At 40.1% G+C, this 15,346-nt stretch overlaps 3 protein-coding genes across 4 annotated transcripts; all 3 read right to left on the minus strand.

The window, feature by feature from the left end:
- Positions 1-560: 560 nt before the first annotated feature.
- Positions 561-2,804, minus strand: fbxo36b (F-box protein 36b). Its single transcript, XM_085930344.1, has 4 exons — positions 2,688-2,804; positions 2,302-2,410; positions 1,929-2,101; positions 561-1,753 (listed from the first exon to the last, which is right to left on the minus strand). Exons 1-4 carry the CDS (start codon positions 2,802-2,804, stop codon positions 1,511-1,513), a joined length of 642 nt encoding a protein of 213 aa, XP_085786470.1. The 3' UTR covers positions 561-1,510.
- A 117-nt stretch (positions 2,805-2,921) lies between these two features.
- agfg1b (ArfGAP with FG repeats 1b) lies at positions 2,922-11,067 on the minus strand. Of its 2 annotated transcripts, none has more exons than XM_085930874.1 (12): positions 10,733-11,067; positions 8,473-8,566; positions 8,058-8,173; positions 7,367-7,505; positions 7,133-7,289; positions 6,904-7,011; positions 6,545-6,683; positions 6,219-6,298; positions 5,913-6,008; positions 5,437-5,598; positions 4,269-4,363; positions 2,922-3,923 (listed from the first exon to the last, which is right to left on the minus strand). In XM_085930874.1, the coding sequence occupies exons 1-12, from the start codon at positions 10,897-10,899 to the stop codon at positions 3,864-3,866; spliced, it is 1,413 nt and encodes a 470-aa protein (XP_085787000.1). In that variant the 5' UTR covers positions 10,900-11,067; the 3' UTR covers positions 2,922-3,863. The 2 variants fall into 2 exon arrangements, with proteins under 2 accessions (XP_085787000.1, XP_085786999.1); XM_085930873.1 differs by having other exon boundaries at positions 6,904-7,014.
- A 231-nt stretch (positions 11,068-11,298) lies between these two features.
- Positions 11,299-15,304, minus strand: LOC147046455 (putative flap endonuclease 1 homolog). Its single transcript, XM_085929338.1, has 11 exons — positions 15,185-15,304; positions 14,583-14,649; positions 14,357-14,459; positions 14,150-14,204; positions 13,910-13,971; positions 13,655-13,791; positions 13,260-13,320; positions 12,838-12,969; positions 12,621-12,766; positions 12,409-12,553; positions 11,299-11,962 (listed from the first exon to the last, which is right to left on the minus strand). Exons 1-11 carry the CDS (start codon positions 15,264-15,266, stop codon positions 11,906-11,908), a joined length of 1,047 nt encoding a protein of 348 aa, XP_085785464.1. The 5' UTR covers positions 15,267-15,304; the 3' UTR covers positions 11,299-11,905.
- Between the last annotated feature and the right edge of the window lie 42 nt (positions 15,305-15,346).

Here is a 15,346-nt window from a genome sequence, read left to right on the forward strand (position 1 = left end):
ATGTCGTGTTGTAAATGGATCAGTCAGAAAGACCTTTAAGCCCCCTGAGTGGATGAAAGCGGGGCAAGGCTGGCAACCTTTCCAAAAGGTCAAAGGGTTAAATTAATCTTTACACTCACAAGCCACCGTACGATATCCTCTGAGTTACCACAGCTCTGCTGAGCCATGAATTGTCATTGGAGCTACTTGCAAGTCATATGTTGGCAAACATGTCGGCAATTGAGTGAGAGATTGAGCTGAGGTGCAGCCGACAACCCAGAGTTGTCTGGTACTATTTTCTCCATGTCGTACAATGTTTGATCTGCAAGAGGCATGAGCCTTTAACCTTGATGGGATTAACGTGGCTTGACGAGCAAGTAAAGGTTAAGATGGCCAGAGCGTCTTGAACTTATTCCCAACCGGCTCCACTATACTGGGTCTTTACAAGTTCTGACTCCATCCACTTAATGACTCAAGCTGTCCAAAGGAGATGATGAGCGCAGTGGGAGTGGTCACTAGTGACAGATAACCACGATAAAAAAATAAAAAAAGATCCACAATAAATTCATCTTTTTTTTTTTTTATTTAAAAATTTATGACATTTTTCAAATGTGGTCAATTTTTAAAAATCAGCCTTCATCCATTTCGACAGTTAAAAATGTATATATTTTTGCTGTTAGTGGTTGTAACAAACTCCCTGGCCAATAAAAATGATTCAGATTCTGAACAGATACAACTGCTCACACAATTTAACATTTGAATATCTCTGGACGGTGAAAAACCACACAAGAACAGCAAGACCACATATATGCTCTGGCAAAATGCTGCTCAGGCCATATTTACCTCAAAAAGAAATCACCCATGAAAAAGCTGCAGCTCACTTGATACTCACACCAGATAGGAAATAAATCGGATTGGTTTCAGTGAAAGCGACACTACAGATTTTGTGATCCACGTGATTTAAATGTTGCCAGGCAGGGAAAATCCTCTTCACTTTACATATGAATGAAAGACTGCGCCCCCTAGAGGATTGCTTTTCCCATTGACACATAATCCTATCAGCACTAACAGTTGACTTCTTGGAATTCAAATCATGATGTAACTCAAAGTGGCCTGCTTATCAAAACGTGACAATTTAAGATAAAGAAAACAAAAAGAGAACATTTAAGATGAAAGATTAAACATTGAATTTAAGATTAAAGATTTCAGAAAAAAATAAAATAAAAAAAAATCTACCTTTAACAAAGCTAGAAATGCTCACTTTTGGGTGGTATTCATTATTTTTATTTGGCAGTAGTTAGCCTCTCTCATATACAGTAGTAATGTAACAAAAATCTGGCTCCTCAGTTAATTTAGATGTAAATGGCACATTGTATCATAATCTCTCAACAAATGTCACAAAAGTGTTCGACAAATTATCTATTTAAAATCATACTGCCAAAGACTTCAATGAAAATAATTGATGTAAATTGCATGCATAAAAAATACAACACTGCAAAATATGGAAGGGAGATGCTTTTTTTTAGTGCCCTCATCCTTCCATTGTCTGTTCCACCCCGGGACAAGATGTCTCTGACCTCTTCTCGGCGGTTAGCGCAGCCTCCTCCTCTTCGGCTCTCAGCCGGCGGCGGTTGATGAGCTTCTGCAGTTGTAGCTTGTTGGTGAAGAAGATGTTTCGCCAACCCACTTCTCGCGCCAGGGCAGGAACCCCGGGAGAAAGTGTTTTGCAGCACCGCCGAACTGCCTGCTCCCAGAACTCCTCCGAGGCACATAACTAACAAACAGTTGAAGAGTACATCATAATACTAGAGATTCAAAAACATTTTTCAACACAACACACTTTTTGCTGTACAGTCATTCTTATTAGGTCCCAGTGGACAGGTTAAAAAAAAAATTCTGTTAAGCAACAAGGTGTATTATTTTTATCTTTGACCATTGGAAGAACCCACCTGCCTAAACCTGCGGGAAGTTCGTCCAAGTTGACCCACATCCTCTAACTCCAGATAGTTGACGATCCGCAGGAGTAAGGAGTCTGGGAGACGTGCAAGGTAATCAAAATGGCCCTGGCATAGAGCCTTGGTGTACTGCAAGGCACTATAGCCAAAAATCGTACGGAGCTCATCTAAAAATAAAGATGACACTTGTCAGGACGCATTTGAAATAGACAATGTGAACTACAGTATAGGCACTTTGGTTGAAGCTACATTTGCTATAAATGCCAGTAATGAAGTAATTATACGCATTCCATATGAATGTGCCACCACTCATTTTTCGAGTTCTGCATCAGAGCAATTAACATAACCCATGTTTATTCCTCCTTACTTTGTAGTTTGGTGTCATCCAGGAAGTCTTCATGTGACATGATTAGTTGGCCGGGCTTTGAAAGCCTGTATACAGCTCGGGGAGATATCATCCACCATCTCCAAATCACCTGTTTTCAATAGTGAAATAAAAGGATCAATAAAACGCAGTGCATTTCAACACCATAATAAGAAACAGGAAATTAATACCGTACCGCTGTGAAGGTGTCCATTAAAAAAACAAAAAACTACCATTATCAGTTTTTGAATAAATGGATGGAAACGAGCATGGCTAACGTTAACGGCTAACGGTAATTTGTATTCGGAACTTAAACAGCAATAGCGGCAAAAGTCAGAAAATTCGAATAAATATATTTTGACAATTGCAACTTAAGAGCGTATACTTACGTCGTTCTTGGTAACAACACAATTATAGTAGTTTTTATTTGTTGAGGGACCACGTCCAGAGGTTTCAAACAGCGGGTCTGTCAACAGGGACGCCATGACAGTTTGTTGCGTTACCATAGCAACCGTGTTCAATGAAATGCACAGTAGTGTTATTGTACAGCGTAGGAAGGAGTCATATGTACAGTAGGCAGTTGCTGGAGTAACTAGAAGGATGCAGTATTTAAAAATCGTTTAATTTATTTATACATATATTTATATATGTACACATTGACTTAGCTATTTTTGTAAAGACAAGAAACATGAAATTTATTTGTTAGTCACAAGCGGCACAATAGGGACCCTAATATATGTCCAGAGTCAAATTAAATCAACAATTTAAAAAAAAAAAGCGGCCTTGATTGAGCGCTAACCCGAATAGTGAGACTTATGCTGAAGCAGCTCATGTCAAACATAGTTCACATTTGCAACCTCCTTATCTGTCATCCTCAAGCGGTGAGCGGTTATTTGGGTCATTTTGCACACATTATCTAAATAGTCAAGACTCTTTAGTGCATTTGTGCTCATCTTAAGTTTTAGTTACTCAAAAGACCTGGCCTTGGTTAATGACCTTTGGCTCCGTAATTTTCCTTAACCATAAAACAGCATACCGACTAACCTGCATGGATTTATACAATTTTTGCAAGCTCCTTTTGGTTATAGGCAAGCGTAACTGGGTTGTGAAGGCTACTCATGGACAATTTGGGCCTAAGTGCCAGTTTAGTAGCATTCATGCTAAAATAAAATAAAAATAATCCCTTTTTTGAAATGAATTACCTGCATCTGATGGTAAATAAACCCTCACTAAAAATAGCGTGTAGTGGTTTTTACACAAGGTGTGCCAACTCACCTTTGTTAAAACGATCCTTGTTACACATCATATGGTAAATATGATTACAAATGATGATATGCACACAGCGTACAGGCATAAACAAATGATAAAAAAACAAAAACAATGCATGTATATAGTCCAAACATTTTCACCCTAACAGTCCCTTAGTCTTCGATACAGTCCTTTGTACTCCTTCATAGTGTAAACTTTGTGTGGATAGAAATGTAGTGCCACTAATAGCGTGACTTAACGGTGTGTTGACTAATGTGCTGCATGCTGCCCTCTGGTGATGAGGACTGGGGGTTGTGCTACAGGAACGGGTTGGTTGAGGTACCACCTGAAGGGAATGCTCCGGTAGGGGCTCCTGCCTGGAATCACAAGAGAGGTCACAAGAATGATTAGCGCTGGCAAAAAAAAAAATGCTGACATTGTATATTCGAACAGAAGTACTGAAATTATTTAAAAATAATAATAACAAAATAAAATAAAAACGCAAACACTCAAGTATGAAAAAAAACCCCACTACAATCACGTTTTTACTATATTAAAAAACAACTCTGTTTTCAAATGCGGAAAGTCAAAAGTCACCCATTGACTCATCAATTATTGGGCTAATCAATTTAGTAACAAAATATGCGAACACTAATGCTATAATTGCATTTCAAGCTTCCGTCACAGGGGCACAGCGGTAACTTGAGACAATGCATACTCACCATGAAGGGGTTATTGGACACGCCAGGACCGGCCATGGGCTGACCGAAAGGCGTCATGGAGGGCTTAGTTGGACCATAAACTGGAAATGCAGGGCCTTTTGAGAGAAAGAAGAACATGAACCTTGAACTTTATAAAACCAATCAAATCATTGTTTTATATGCCGTTCATTAAACTAAGGAAGAAGTGAGAAAGGATCAAACCCCAGAAAGCCAAATGACATTCAGGAGTTCACTGAGCCTTGAAGAAGATGTCAAATTTTGGTTATTGGTTCACATATACATTATATAGTGGTTCTCAAACTGAGTTTGGCAGATCGTTGGGGGTCCAGAAGACCTATGTTGGGGCTCTGCAGAATAAGCTGCAAAAAATGTAATTGTATCATTTAAAAATGTGCATTATCTATAGCACTTATAGAGACTACCTTTTGCAATTTTAGGAAGATTTTGAAAGCTTCATACAGTCATTAACCTGACATTTCAACACACATCCATCTAATTTATCATCAATATCATTCATTCATTCATAGATTACGGTTGAATCACGACAATATATCAAAGACTTAAAAATACAGAGATGAAGGGTTGGACTTTTTGCAAAATAAGACACTGACACTATCATATAGAGAAAAATTACAAGAATACTAAACTGGCCATTTATGATAGAAAATATTTTTTTTAAACAAAATTCAAAAGGGAAGAACTGCTGCAACATGCCTGATCCATCTTTCTCATTTTAGTCTTAAAATATTTAATTCCATTTGGTTGGTTCTTTTCCATTATCCGGGTCATAAACATTTTGGTAGAAACGTGAACATTTCAATGGCATTTACCATAAATGTCTTTTAACTGGCCCTCAGATTATAAGGGGGTCCTTGAAAAAATTGTCACCTGTGAGAGGCCCCTGGACCCAAAAAGTTTGAGAACCCTTGATATAAATTAAAGCATTCAATAAAATGACAACCAATATGCAACCTCAAATCACTGCGTAATAGCTGCCACTGTTGTGACTTTAAGTTCTTTGCGTGCAGAAGCGACAATTTCCAAAGCAAATATTTATCATGCTCAGAAAAATCATAATGCCTGAAAAATGCGTGCTTAGGAAATCAAAGGCTGGTACTGCGTGGGCAAAAGGGAATCCAAGGACACGGGGATGCGGGAGGACACTAACCATTGGACTGAGGGTGGTAGGCCCCGGGTTGTGAGTAAGGGATGGGGGCCTGGCCAGGGAATTGTTGCTGGAAGTTTCCGCTGAAACTGGTCGGGAGGCAGTACGAAGACGAATTTCCAAAGCCAGCAGGCATGCTCATAGAGCCAGTACCAAATGAGGCGGCTACAACAGACATACGCAACAAAAACACAACACAAGGAGGAAACAATTCTAAGAACACAGGCAGTTATCTAAGCTTACTTGAACATCTAACTCAGGGGAGGGCAAACGTTTGTGCTCAAGGGCCACATTTGAATTTGACAGCTGAGCCACATCAGGCATAAATGAATATTGCATTTTTTGGGTCATTTTAACGTAAATGCTCAGTGGGCTGGATAAAATTGATGTGTTACACATATTTTTACTCAGTCCTGACCTAATCACAAAAAGTACCACACAAGGAAAAGATGTCCATGTGTGCTTCAAAGTGCACACACCTGCAGCCGCCGAAGCTCTGCCATTTGCCTGGAAAGGGTTGGTGGCCATCTCTGAGGCAACAGCTGCAGCAACAAAGGGATTTGTGGAAGGCACACCTAAATGGAAGGCTTGATTTTAAAAAGAAAGTCTTGAACTAATGTGTGTGCCCATCTTAAATTTGGTTTTGGGAGAAATCTCAAAATCCAAAATTGCAACCAATTTTCAGATTTCATAATTTCATATATAATCCCTGCGACATGTAAATGAGTCACAAGACTAAAAACAATTATTTGCACTCTAAAACGAATTACTATGATTCAAGTCACCTCCAAAGCCGGGCTGCATGCTGGGTAGAACAGGTGCATTCTGGGCTGGAGATGAGCCAAGCACTGGACCAAAAAAACTCCTGTCATGACAAGCCTGTGTTATTGCATTCATTCAGATTTCTTTAAGAAGTCACAATGCATTTTTTATTTATCTTCACAAATACTTGAAACATTTATCTGACTTCTTGTAAATGCGACACTCACGTCATCATTATCCAAGTAATTTGTACATCAGCAGAGTTATTATGATTAAAGAGAAAAAAAAAACATTTGTGTGTGAATGAGTGGTTTGTGTCAGTGTACTGCCATGTCCGCTATTCTCTCACCCTTGCACACCGCTGCCTGCAGACGAGCTTAGCTTGTTGTCCAACTCGGCCAGAGCAGCGTAGCGATCCTCTGTGCAGCTCCCGGTTTGGGACTGGATGGGGAGAGCACTTGACCTGGACGGAATTGGCACGCCTCCTCCTGTTTAAATAAGTATTATGGACACTTGTCTGACCTGCTATGTTTGATAGTGTTATGTAGAAGCTTCAACATTGTCATCCTAATTAGCTAGACTGCCTTTACATTCTTAAATCCAGTGCGGCTGCTCTTATAAATCAACGTATATAAATAAATATAAGAAACAAAACAGGGGGGATGAGTGAATGTGGACAAGCTGGTGGAGATGGTGGGAGGAGGGTACCTGTGGAAAAGGACTTTGAGGGGGGTGACGTGCTCAGATGGGATGGAATTGCAGTGTTTCCAAATGCATCAAAGTTGGCAAAGTTGCTGTCTGTGTTAGCCTGAGTTGCTGCTGCCAACAACAAGGGGAAAATTGGATGATGGGTGAAAGAGTAATGGAATGGAATGATGACAGCATGTACATGAGTCTGGAGTTTTTGGAACATAGGCGGTTCCTTTTTTTTGCTTACCTGATTGGCTTGGAAAATGTGCAAAGTTGGCAAAGTTGGTGGAGTTGACAGCCTGGGCGGGTGGGGCAGCAAAAATGTCACCACCCAAGTCCGACAGCAGGTCAAATTTTTTCTCTTGGGCAGTGATGTGAGCCTGGGAGCGGCCCAACGCTGGGGACTGGACATGCGGCACAAATGCTCAAAAATCGGATTGCTAAAGGGTTTGTGGATGGGTTTCAATGTGCTTTTGCTTACTTGACGAAGTGGGGTCTTGTTGAGTTGTAAGGTCTTGAGAGGCTGAACTTCCGGGGTGCTGCCAGTGCTACTTGCTGAGGAGCCAGAAACAGATGCCTGGACGCAGATGACGGACCTGGCCTGGTCTGGAGGCACATACCTTCAAATTTAGGGGGAGGGGGGGGGGGGGATGAATCAAGATTGTGAACTTTCCTTCTCATGACTGAAGTTGGACATTGCAGTTTAAATGTGGCCATCACTGAAGATTTGTTTTTGGTCCAATCAACGTTGAGGCTCTATGTGTTTGTCAAATTGTCGTGTCAATTTAATCTGCCCAAGGCCTTCAGAAAACATTTGTGCTGGCTTGTGTAATTTACTATTACGATGTTAAATTTAATAATAATCTTGATAAATAATAATAATATATTTTTAAAACCAAGCTCCATTAATCAGGGAGATTCTCATTTATTTGCCATTTTTCAGGCCAAAGCAATAAAATTATGACTGACACCATGAGGTACAATATTGATGTCGTGTTTTGTCCTTAAATCCACCTTGTGCGATGTCAAAAGAGAAAGTTATGTTTCTGTTCTCTCCAGTAGTAGCTGCAAACAACCAAATCGTCATCTCATAAGAAAACAATTAACTGAGCAACCATCTTATTTTTGTACTAACAACAACAACAAAAATGCAAAAAATAAATTCAGGATACCATCTTTTCTTTTCATATTTTTCCTGGAGGAACTCTTTCACTTTCTGTGGCTCCCGGAAATCTGGAACAACTGACGTCCTGTCATCATAGAGGCCCAACCAGATGTGTTTACAGACCTATAGCAGGGTGGATGGTGGAGAGGGGTTTAAAGGAATGACGGGGGTGGGAGGGAGTAAAAGAGGGTGATTTGAGTGGGGGTGACCGAGAAGGAGGTGAGACAAAGTAGCAGGGAGGGGGAGGGGATGACGAGAAATGGAAGGAGGAAAAAAAGTCCAGAGAAAGAATGCCAATAAAGTTGACAAGGCAGAACTAAAAAAAAAAAAAGCCCGAAACATGACTTCAAAATGAAAACCAGAGCATCATGACTATTCAAAGATGTTTGACAATGTTGTGTGAGTGAGTGTGTGTGTGTTACCTCATTGCTGTGTTTTTGAAGGAACTCAATTTCTTGCTGCGTAAACGTAGTCATAGAAATCGACTTCACTCTGTGTGGAGGGTTCAGCCCTCGCCTATAGAGGGGAAAAGATATTTCTTGAGAAGTGTGTGCGTGTTTGAGTGAAAGAGACCGAGGCAAAGACAAATACCTAAATACAACACCAAACAACTGCGGCATGCAGTTACTGCCACTGCATTCCTCGAATTCAAAGAAAAGTCGAACGATCACGAGAAAATCACTTGGAAAGCTTAGCATGCTCAATAGATCCGAGTTGAAACATATTTGAGGTTTAAACTAGACTAGAATGTGCCATTGACTGACAAATACATAAAGAACATTTAGCACATAAACCATAAAAATAAACTAGTCCACCATAACATGAAAATAAGAACCACATTTTGCATTTGGATTTTTTTTTTTCCCAGTCCACGTCTACTGAAAATTTGTTTTAAACTACCACTGGGGTCACCAGTGGGTCAATTTTCTCACAAGAAACTATATGACAGAGAAAGAGACACCACTTACATTCTCTGTTGGCAAAAAAGGACAGTATAGCACACAAAGACAGGATGCAAAGAAAATTCCAACAGAGGAATCAGTCTACTCATCAGAATTTTTACAGCTAGTTTGGAAAGGGTTCACTGTCGGTGCTGAGGTGAACAGCATCTTCTGCAAATTCACTAATTACATTTTTGGTCATTTGATGAGGGCAAGGACAGCTTAAGAAAAGTGACAAGCAATGACTGATGTGGACGACAGGATTTCTAAATTGTCAAAACATTTGCAGATGAGTGACGTCATCAGCCATCGGTTGAGGTGCATACAAAATTTGCAAGCGATCTGTAGTGTGACGGGAAGCATAACCGGAGCTGGCAACCTACTTGAAAAACATTTCCTGGACAATTTGTCAGAATTTCCTGTTTTTAACCTTTTATCAAGATACATTATCTATGTATACATTCTAGTCTTGGTGGGGAAAAAATGCCTGCGGGAAGGGATTTAAAAACAACACTGGTGGTACTGTACTGGAGAAGTGACGTCAGAGTCCATGCTGAGCAGAGATTGTGGTAGGATGTGAGAATGCAACTTTACTGTTCCCTTTTTCCCCCCCTAGAATGAGGACAAGGGATTTTAAGTAGATTTCTACAAGGTGGTGTCTTATCTATGACTAGAACTATCAGATTTTTTTTTTAGAATCAATAACCTGTCAGATTATCTCATCGATTCATTAGATAGTTCATTTTACACCCAATAAACAACGTAATGTGAGATTTTTCCAATGTTAGCCTATTATCTATATTTGTTCCAGTCCTATTTAACTTACAATTACCAAATCAATTCTTTTATTTAATTATTCAAACTTTATTAAACCAAGTCAACGACCGATTGAGATTAAATCTCTTTTACAACAGTGACCTGGCCAAGAGGCAGCTTTACATATTTGCTCATTTTTTCTTGTTTTCCAAAAACATGAAAAAAGTATTCTAACAATTTAGGCTAAGCATGTACATCATAGGAATGATGAAGCGCACATACATACAAGTGAATGGTTAGACGCACCAACACGCAGTACAGCGCGTTGCTTAACTCAAGTTCATGACAGATGATTTCCCAATAATTTTGTTTTTGGGGGGTAAAAAGGGAAGTGGCCAACTCACCCACAATGACATAAATCTGTTTTGGAGCAATAACAAATAACTTACTGGCCGGGTAATGCCCTTTTTACATGATCTAAAAATCGAAATGCCCACATGTCTTGGCTTGACGTCAGAAAAAGAACTGACTGCTGTCGAGCCAAAAATGACAACTTTTTGTAAGAAAAAAAACGTGCACATTTTAGAGTCCTGACTGTTTGGTTCATAATAAATAGATACGATGATTATAAGTGTAGAATATGAGTGCTGGCCACCTCTGCCACCCACTACGTCGCTTACCATGACCACACCAACAACGCCCATGAGACCGCGTTCCACTAATCCACTTAGACATTTTCAGCCTAAATGTACCTTTGAAACTCTATTCAATTAATTCAATTAGAGCTTCTGTGTAGCCGTACACACAACTACGGCCTGGGACTCAATCAGTCTCAGTGTCCAACCTGTCTCGACTTTATCGCTAGCATACGTGCTAACGGAACCGCCAAGTCAGCCACCGGCGCAGCTCCCCAGCTTTCCCCCTTCCCTCCCGGCAAACGCCTCGTCCTCACCGGGCGGACAATAATAATGAAAATCAGACTTACAAGATTCCGGAGCAGGTGGTGCAGACGAAGGAGCCGACTGTCATGTTGACATAGGTCGGGCCGCGCTGATCACAGTCGAAACATTTCCTATTCGCGGGAAGACTAGTCATTTCCCGGAGCATCTTCAAATGGGTCTCCTCTTGCTTTCGCTTCGCGCTGGTCGCCATGGTGAGATATTCAGGTGGCCGCGGTAGGTGTCTTTGGGGCCGCGTTGGACGGCAGCGGCCGGGCGGGTAGGCAGGCAGGCAGCCAGTCGGACGGGCGGGGAGGAAGGGAGGGAGGGAGACAGGCAAGGCGGCAGGCAGGCACCTTGCTGAACGCTCAAGCAGGAGGGCGACTGACTAATTCTTCTTCTAAGTCCAAAAGCAAGTAAAACAAACTGGCTTCACCAGTCAGAGCGCCACTAGCAGGACAGAATTAGATCGCAACGCCAAGTTAGAAAAGAGCAACGATATTCTCTTTTAGGTATTGGTCCTAAACTTTACTAAGAATCCCCTCTTAGTCGTAACACAAACTAAACATAACTACCCAGAGCGACTTTACATAAAACTCAACTAGATGAGTATTTAAAAAAACATTTATTTTCTTTGGCACAGATTACAATATCTTAATTGAAGTCTTTTGGGAGGAAAAAAAATCCACTATCATAATTCAAGTCTGTGGTCTGCGCCTTGGCGGCGATTACACAACAGGTGCTAGTTGAATCCCTTGCAATGAGACATCCCCTGTTTCTTTTGGCCATCCTGACAGCGATCACACTGGCCTCTTTCATAGTGAGTCACTACTTGCTCTGCCTTTCTTGATAGCTTGATGATGAAGGCTTTAAAAAATGGTCACTTTGAATGGCATTTTGCCACTTAGTCAAGAAAAACGGTCCCATATAAAACAAGAACCCTCAATGCACTATTATTTTCTCCCTACATAATCAAGAACCTCTTAAAAGCATGTCAAACAGCAACATTCAAAAAAAGAAGTAGTTGTTGCCTTGCAAGGCACTAATAAAATTAAAAACATCCTGAACATTTTTTGTATGATGGGACAAAATGTGACTTTCACATTATAAAACGAGGCACAACAAAAAAAAAAATCTAAAGCAAATAGTTGACACGCGATTGTGATAGTTCTGCAAAAGAAGCGAGAGGTCCAAACAACTTCCATTCACGTTTGATGGCTTCACTTCAATTTTGGTTTCTTTCTCTTGCTGCTTCCAGAGTCGGCAGCTTCCACAGGCTGGAGGAGGAAAGAGCGAAGAATTGTTAGGACAGACCAATGAATGCACAATTCTTCAGTTTCAGCTAAATTGTACTCTGTTTCTATTCTATTAGAATTAGCAAGTAATTAAATAGCGGCTGCCCCAAAAGGTTTGTAATTGAAGCTGCAAAACACTTTAAAGAAAATCTCTGGCCTGTGTCTAGTCACCGTTGGAGGGTGGGAAACGTAATTTCGATCTCTTTGTGTGCCTTGACATGTGAAGAAATTGACAATAGAGCGGACTTTGACATTCCTCTACTCATTTCAACATAGGTCCTTGGTGACAACATGGTTCCAAAGCAGTATGCTTGTATCACAAAATAATGACATCCCAAATCATGTTTCCCCATTGAAATCAATTTAAATGGAATAAATCTGTTCCAGACCCCCTCCCCCAAAATTAAAAGGAAAATCATAAGGTTCACCTTCTCCCTCTTTCTAAGAACTCTGAAAAAGTCATCCATCCGGGTTTGCTTGCAGTTTCCTGCTGCCGTCTGCGTTTCCCTTTCCTTTCGCTTACTCTCCCGAATCTGTCGGAATCTCTCCATGCGATGACGGACTCGTTGCTCCCTAAAAACATGGATCCATCAGACAGTGAGGGACTATTTTTGGAAGGAAAAAAAAAAAGAGAGAATACCTGACATATGTACTCTGGCAGAGAAACCCAACCAAGGCTTCTTCGTCAGGTTCAGTCCACATAAACTCAGGTACTTCTGCGTGTGGTGTTTCCAAAAATAACTTTTGCGCTTCTTTGTATTTCCAGTTATCTGGTACAGGATGGGTCTGTGGTGCAGCAAGAAATCAACATTTTCAGAAAAAACCCACACAGCACAGCTTGGTTGACAAGTTCGCACCTTTGTGTTGATGTGCACAACGACATTTTCGATAGTGCGGTACTTCTGGATGAGACTCAGCGCTCTCTTTGGACCAAAGCCGACTATCTTGTCGCAGTAGTCGCATCCCAGCAAGATGCAAAGGTCAACAAACTAGGAACACAAAAGAAGTCCTTGATGAATCTTAAGTGATTCTCTGGAAGCGTAAAGAACCTTGACTTAATTATTTTTGAAAAAAAAAAACAGAACTGTAGTGTAGATAAACATAGTAAAAGAAAATGTAAATAAATCGGTTTTCTAAAGCACACTCACTGTAAATACTGTCGTATGTGCGTAATGATTCATTGCTGGTGAATCTGAAGCTTGCATAGAACTCACTTTTTTGTTGGCAACGCAAATAAAAAAAAATAATTTGAAAATAATATTTGAATATTATTCCTTACCTCTTTGTGAGTTAGTTGGAGTTTCTCCAACAACTTCGGTAAAGAATATTCCACAATGTCACTGTGAATATGTAAATACAATGGTAAATACAATATAGTATGACCCTGATAGTTAGCTAAAACATTTCTTTTTTTTTTTTTTAGAAGATATTGTGAAATTTAAAAACATTGTGAGTGCTCCCACTTTATTTTAGAGCGATCACTATATGGACAAAGGTGTCCAGGTATACTGCTTAATTTTACATTAGTGGAAATGTTATACAACAAAGAATTTAGACTTATTTTTTTAAGTTTAGTTACAAAAAATGCTTCTGACTTTAATTTAAAATTATAGAAATAGTTGACAATAGCAAATGAAATCTTCTTTAAAGAGCAGGCCGTTTGTCCCTCTGTACCTGTCTTTTTTGGCATTCATATGACGAATCACAACATGCGCTCCAAATGGCAACGTATCCGTGTCTTCTGATGCCACAGCTTCCGCGCTCCCCTGTTTCACCAGCCAAGCGCAAAAGGCTTCAGCGTCTCCTGGAGCCTGTAGCAAGCCAACATGAAGGGGAGAAAAATGCCTTAAGTGAAAAGAGTCAAGAGGTAAATAAAATAAAAAATAATAAAAAAAATATTTTTTAAAAATCCAATTATGATGATCATACCTGGATCACAGGTACACCCAGCAGCTTCAGGAGTTGGAAGCAGTCTTTTGTTTGAAGTGATGCTGGATGGAAAGAACATGCTGACATCATCATTACGCATGGACATCCCAAATATTGTAATAGTAATAATAATAATATAACAAATGTTAGAATTTAGGTTATAAATGTAGCTGCATGCTCCTGTGTGTGTGTGTGTGTGTGTGTGTGTGTGTATAGGTGCTTGGAAAGATGCTTTTGTACCTGTGCCCAAATGGTTGGGGGAGCGCCAACCTGCTGCCTCTGCTCGTTTTTGAAGCTGCAAAAAAATCGTGAATAGATCACACAACTGTCTCTTAGAACCAATTGCCAGTATTACAACCCATAAACAGAAATGTTTAAATTACCTTCCAAATTCATATTCAATTTTAACTGTCTTGATTGATAACACACACTTTCTGTGTAACTTACAGCAGCGATCTTTTCTTCCGGGGGTCTTCCATCAAACACAAACACAGGCTTTATATCATGTTCCAGGAAGGTGAGCGTGCGAAAGAGGAGACCGGTCAGCGGGCTGCACACATCACAAACAGACAGCCAACCATGTGATTTCAAGCTTTAATTTAAAGTGGAAGCAAATCATATTCAATGAAATTATTCTTCCAGTTTGCATGATCTTGTGTCTCAAGGGACTTACTTGAGTGATGGTGTTGCGGTACGGAACTGGTTTATGACAATTGATGTATCCATGGCAATTACCTTGCCTGTGGAGTGAGCAGAAACTGATAAGCATTAATGATGTTAATATCTACTATTAACTTGCTCTTTTCTAAATTTTTAAATGTCCAGATCTTCACTTTTCAGTATGTTTTGTGCAACTTGCTGAGCTGAAATACATGACAGGTGTTTGATCCATAAGACTTTCCAAGGAAGTCCAGTTCTGTGCCTTTCTGTGAGAGTTTACAAGTTCTATTTTTTTTTTCCAAGTACAAAACTTTTGACCCTTTATTCTAACTCCATAGGTACACCTGTCGATGAAATATAAACACAGTGGTCACAGAACAACGAATCTAACAAAAGTAGCAATAGCAGTCAATGTAAAAAATATTAAAATTTATTTTGCTTTTGAATTGTGGCTCAACAGAATTGTCATTATTTTTTTAAATTATGAATTACGGCACAGTCTGCACTCAACGCAAGGTAAGGGGTTGGGCTAGGTTAGCTTGTGGCTAACAACAATGGCGAAATTGTGCCAAAGAAAAACGATCCAAAACGAAAAGATTGGTTGTGACTATTTACCTGTGTAGTCACCAATATCCTTGTGGGAAATTGCCCCGGGAGCTTCCAATCGGATCAAATCTGCTAGTTTTGTGATCCCCATCCCCGCACTGTCAACAGATATGACGTCACTTCTGGTAATGCCAGGAAAACATTCAATACAAAAACGAAACAAGCGCATTT

This window comes from Syngnathus leptorhynchus, chromosome 14, assembly GCF_054491065.1.
Source record: "Syngnathus leptorhynchus isolate UIUO chromosome 14, UIUO_Slep, whole genome shotgun sequence".
NCBI lineage: Eukaryota > Metazoa > Chordata > Actinopteri > Syngnathiformes > Syngnathidae > Syngnathus > Syngnathus leptorhynchus.

Excerpts from the sequence above, each read along its gene's own strand:
- fbxo36b (XM_085930344.1), bottom strand. The coding sequence starts at position 2,804 with ATGGTAACGCAACAAACTGTCATGGCGTCCCTGTTGACAGACCCGCTG. Across the intron at positions 2,411-2,687 it reads GTGTTGTTACCAAGAACGAC|GTGATTTGGAGATGGTGGAT; the intron begins GTAAGTATACGC and ends TATTGAAAACAG. Across the intron at positions 1,754-1,928 it reads CTTCCCGCAGGTTTAGGCAG|TTATGTGCCTCGGAGGAGTT; the intron begins GTGGGTTCTTCC and ends ACTGTTTGTTAG.
- agfg1b (XM_085930873.1), bottom strand. The coding sequence starts at position 10,899 with ATGGCGACCAGCGCGAAGCGAAAGCAAGAGGAGACCCATTTGAAGATG. Across the intron at positions 8,567-10,732 it reads ACCACCTGCTCCGGAATCTT|GCGAGGGCTGAACCCTCCAC; the intron begins GTAAGTCTGATT and ends TCCCCTCTATAG. Across the intron at positions 5,599-5,912 it reads CAGAGCTTCGGCGGCTGCAG|CCGCCTCATTTGGTACTGGC; the intron begins GTGTGTGCACTT and ends TGTCTGTTGTAG.
- LOC147046455 (XM_085929338.1), bottom strand. The coding sequence starts at position 15,266 with ATGGGGATCACAAAACTAGCAGATTTGATCCGATTGGAAGCTCCCGGG. Across the intron at positions 14,460-14,582 it reads ACCGCAACACCATCACTCAA|CCCGCTGACCGGTCTCCTCT; the intron begins GTAAGTCCCTTG and ends TGATGTGTGCAG. Across the intron at positions 13,972-14,149 it reads CCCCAACCATTTGGGCACAG|CATCACTTCAAACAAAAGAC; the intron begins GTACAAAAGCAT and ends CTTTCCATCCAG.